At 51.4% G+C, this 3,378-nt stretch overlaps 2 protein-coding genes across 5 annotated transcripts in view; one reads left to right on the top strand and one right to left on the bottom strand.

Annotated features, from left to right (window-relative positions):
* Fam98c (family with sequence similarity 98 member C) overlaps window positions 1-439 on the top strand; it is a 4,021-nt gene extending 3,582 nt beyond the window's left edge. The window contains exon 8 of the mRNA XM_031385979.1: window positions 122-439. Coding sequence (XP_031241839.1) covers window positions 122-265 — 144 coding nt within the window. The 3' untranslated portion in view covers window positions 266-439. The remainder of the gene's footprint in view (window positions 1-121) is intronic.
* A 784-nt stretch (window positions 440-1,223) lies between these two features.
* Window positions 1,224-3,378, bottom strand: part of Rasgrp4 (RAS guanyl releasing protein 4) — an 18,447-nt gene continuing 16,292 nt past the window's right edge. For 2 of the 4 annotated variants that reach the window (XM_031385964.1, XM_031385965.1), the window contains exons 14-17: window positions 3,237-3,273; window positions 3,023-3,157; window positions 2,810-2,922; window positions 1,224-1,489 (exon numbers count right to left, since the gene is read on the bottom strand). In XM_031385964.1, the coding sequence (XP_031241824.1) occupies window positions 1,433-1,489; window positions 2,810-2,922; window positions 3,023-3,157; window positions 3,237-3,273 (342 nt within the window). In that variant the 3' untranslated portion in view covers window positions 1,224-1,432. Of the gene's footprint in view, window positions 1,490-2,809; window positions 2,923-3,022; window positions 3,158-3,236; window positions 3,274-3,378 lie in introns of those variants that run through there. The other 2 variants (XR_004122951.1, XR_004122952.1) reach the window with 1 other exon arrangement.

Below are 3,378 nucleotides of genomic sequence, written 5' to 3'. Positions count from 1 at the left end.
AACTCAGAAATCTGCCTGCCTCTGCCTCCCAAGTGCTGAGATTAAAGGCGTGCGCCACCACTGCCCAGCACACCCAGCTCTTTTTAACTCCAACTGAAATGCAAGTCTTATCAATTCTTAGGTGCTTATGGGTGATGTGCCAGACCGTGGGGGGCGCCCGAGTGAGCTGGAGGCTCCCATGCCTACCTGGAAGAGCCGGAGAGAAGATGGAGGGAGGAGCAACTCTAGCCAGCAGCGCTGGGGCCGCAGGAAGAAGAAGAAGTGAAGAGCCTTTGAGGGACGGCTGCAGATGCTGCCAGGTGCTGAGGAGCCACTGATGGTTATCCTTGGCAAGCCTGGCCTTCCCCGTTCCAGAGGCCCTACATGCCCTACACCCAGCCACCACTCAACACTATGAACTGTGTTGTGTGAAAAATAAATTGAGTTCTTTGGATGGTGATAGGGTCTTGTTTCTGTAGGGACCAGGTCAGGGTGTAGAGGTTTGTTGTGGGGTTGTAGATTTCTACCCCCAAGTCCGGACAAGCCTTTTGCTTGTAGGTGTGGGAAAAGACACACTGAAGCATCAGACTTTCTAGGTGTTCCCTAGTACCAACTCTGCCAGGCAGTCTATCTAGGCACAGCTGGATAAGACAGATAAACATCTCTGCCTTTGAGGAGCTGTTCCTGGCAAGGAGGGGGCAGGTAGGTAAATGTCTAGCTTGTTAGAGGACCAAAGTACCACAGAGGGAACTAAAGCAGAAGGGGGCAGGGGGCAGAACATGTCTATGTGACAAGTCTCGGGGTCAGGAGGCCTCCCCAAGGGGACGTGACTGGAGCAAAGTTCTAGAGCAGGTGACTCATACAGACCTCTGGCAAAGGGCATTGCAGGTAAAGGAACAGGCAGTGCAAAGGCCCTGGGGTAGGAATATGTGGGGCATGTTCTAGGGACCTAGAGGCCAGTGTAGGTGGAAGAAGATGAATAAAGGTGAGCTGTAGGAAGGGAAGACAGGTGGTGGGGACAGATCTTGCAGAACTTTGTAAACCACAGGACTGGGTTTTACCTTGGGCAAGCAAAGGAAGATGTTTCACACACACTGCCCACACCAGCCAGCCCCCTTCCTGACACTGGTTAGAACCCTGTCCCATCCACCCTCACAGCTTCCCAATCCCATGCCAACAGTCCTTTTGACCGGTCCACTGGTTCAGAGCTCCCACAGTATGAGTCTTGCCTCCCACACCGCGAGTTCTTGAAGGTTAACCTTACTAGGCTTTATTTAGTCTTCCTTCTCTGGGAAGTGGGGAGCTGGGGAGCCGACACAACTGGAGACGAAATGCATCCAGCACAGAGGTGCAGATGCTAAGTGAGGGGAAGTGGCATGATGCTTTGTCAGAGGCAGAGCAGGGATAGAGGAGGCATTGGATAGGGGAGGAAGGGGAAAGATTCCAGATGCGTTCAGATGCTGGGCTTTGAGGAAGCTTTGGATGGTAAAGCTGGTGCTGGGCAGGGCGCCTGGAAGGAGGAAGAATACACAATGAGGAGTAATTCACTTCTCCACAGCCAGGACCAGTGTCTCACTCAGATTGTGGCTAAAGTAAATGAACCAATACTCCCAGATGAAATCTCTGCCTTTTAAGAGTGGAAATTGTTCCAATAATGTTTATTGTAGCCCCTGACCTCTGGCCTTTTTTAGTGGAGGCAGCACGTTTCAAGTGGATGCTGCCTACCCCGACCCTAGAGAGTATGCCAAGGTTGTGTGGGTAGGCATGGTTAGGCATGTGCCCTTGGTGTTATTCTTGCTTTTTCCTGTTGTTTGTTTGTTTGAGACAATGCCTCGCTGTGGCAGTCTGACCTGGATCCTCACCATGTAGGCTAGCCTGGAAGTTGTGGCTATTCTGTCACAGCCTCTTCAGTGCCAGGATTATAGGGCTGAGCCACCATGCCTAGTCTAATTTTTTTCTCCTAGAACCTTTTTTTTTTCCTGTGCTAGTAGTTACCCACCTTTGTCTCCTGAGTATATTAAAACTGCTATTATTCTCTGTCCACAATAAAAACTAGCCAGTATCCACTGGGCATGATGGCTCATGCCTATAATCTCAACACTCTGGAAGCCAAGGCAAGAGGATCATGAGTTTGAGGCCAGCCTGGGTTACAAAGTGAGTTGGATAGCTTTGGCCAAGCGGACACAAACTAGAGTCACTTGGGAAGAGAGAACCTCTGTTGAGGAACTGCTTCCATTGGATTGGCCTGTGGGCATGACCACAAGGCACTTTCTTGATTAAGGATAATGTAGGAGAGCCCACCTCTGGGCAAGGGCACGCAGTACCTGACTTTATAAGAAAGGAAGCTGAAGAAGCTGTGGAGAACAAGCAAGTAAGCAAGCAGTGCCTCTCCATGCTCTCTGCTTTGGTTCCTGCCTGACTTCCTTCAAAAAATGGGCAATGACATGGAAGAGCAAGTCAAATAAACCCTTTCTCCCCTCAGTTGATTTTGGCCAGTGTTTCATCCAGTAATAGGAAGCCTACCAGGATAGACAATGTCTATACCCTCCCATGCCGGTGACTGAAGGTTTTTACCTGACTTCACTTTTTTTTTTTTTGTTTTGTTTTTTTTAGACAGGGTTTCTCTGTGTTGTCCTAGCTGTGGTACTTACTGTGTAGACCAGGCTGGCCTCGAACTCAGAAATCCGCCTGCCTCTGCCTCCCAAGCGCTGGGATTAAAGGCATGTGCCACCACTGCCTAGCATGACTTCACTTTTCTGTGATCCCATATCTGTCTGGTTTGCCCAGACAAATGGCCTGTCTCTCCCAGATCCAGCTAGGGACTCCTTACCATGTCTGGCTCCCAGGAAGGGTGTGAGGACTCCGTCTGGGTCCAAGCGTGGCGAAGGTGGCAGCTGGACTCCGGATCCGGGGAGAGTGTATAGGAGAGACTTTCCTCTGAGCCTGTTGGTGATGTGATAGGTGGAAGAGCTGTGGTTCTGACAGGCAGGAAGGACCCCATGACCTCAGGAGTGAATCCCATCCTCTGGGCCCTAGGTCTTACCACAGCTGGCAGGAGGAAGTGGTGTGGCTGGCACAGGTGCGCCTGGGGGGCCCGGGTCACCCTTAGTCTCTGGCCTCTTCTTACACTCCACTCTCACTTGATCCCTGCAGTGTCTGTGACAACACAGCCCACAGTCTGGGGGGAAGGAGCTGTTAAAATAGCACCTCACTCTTCCAGCCTGCAGGTCCCTCCCTCTTGAAGGCATCTCACTTACCCCGGCAGCGATAGCCTTGCTTGGTGACTCCCCAGAGCTGGGGAAGGGAAGGGGACTTGGTTAGCTGTATTGAAGGAGGGAACATGGGAAGGCGCTTGGGAGAGAAAGGATGGAAGCCAACGGGTTGTTGACATTCCTTAAG

Source organism: Mastomys coucha, unplaced genomic scaffold (assembly GCF_008632895.1).
Source record: "Mastomys coucha isolate ucsf_1 unplaced genomic scaffold, UCSF_Mcou_1 pScaffold21, whole genome shotgun sequence".
Taxonomy (NCBI): domain Eukaryota; kingdom Metazoa; phylum Chordata; class Mammalia; order Rodentia; family Muridae; genus Mastomys; species Mastomys coucha.
Note: the sequence above shows the minus strand (reverse complement) of the source record. Positions and strands in the feature narration are given on the sequence as shown.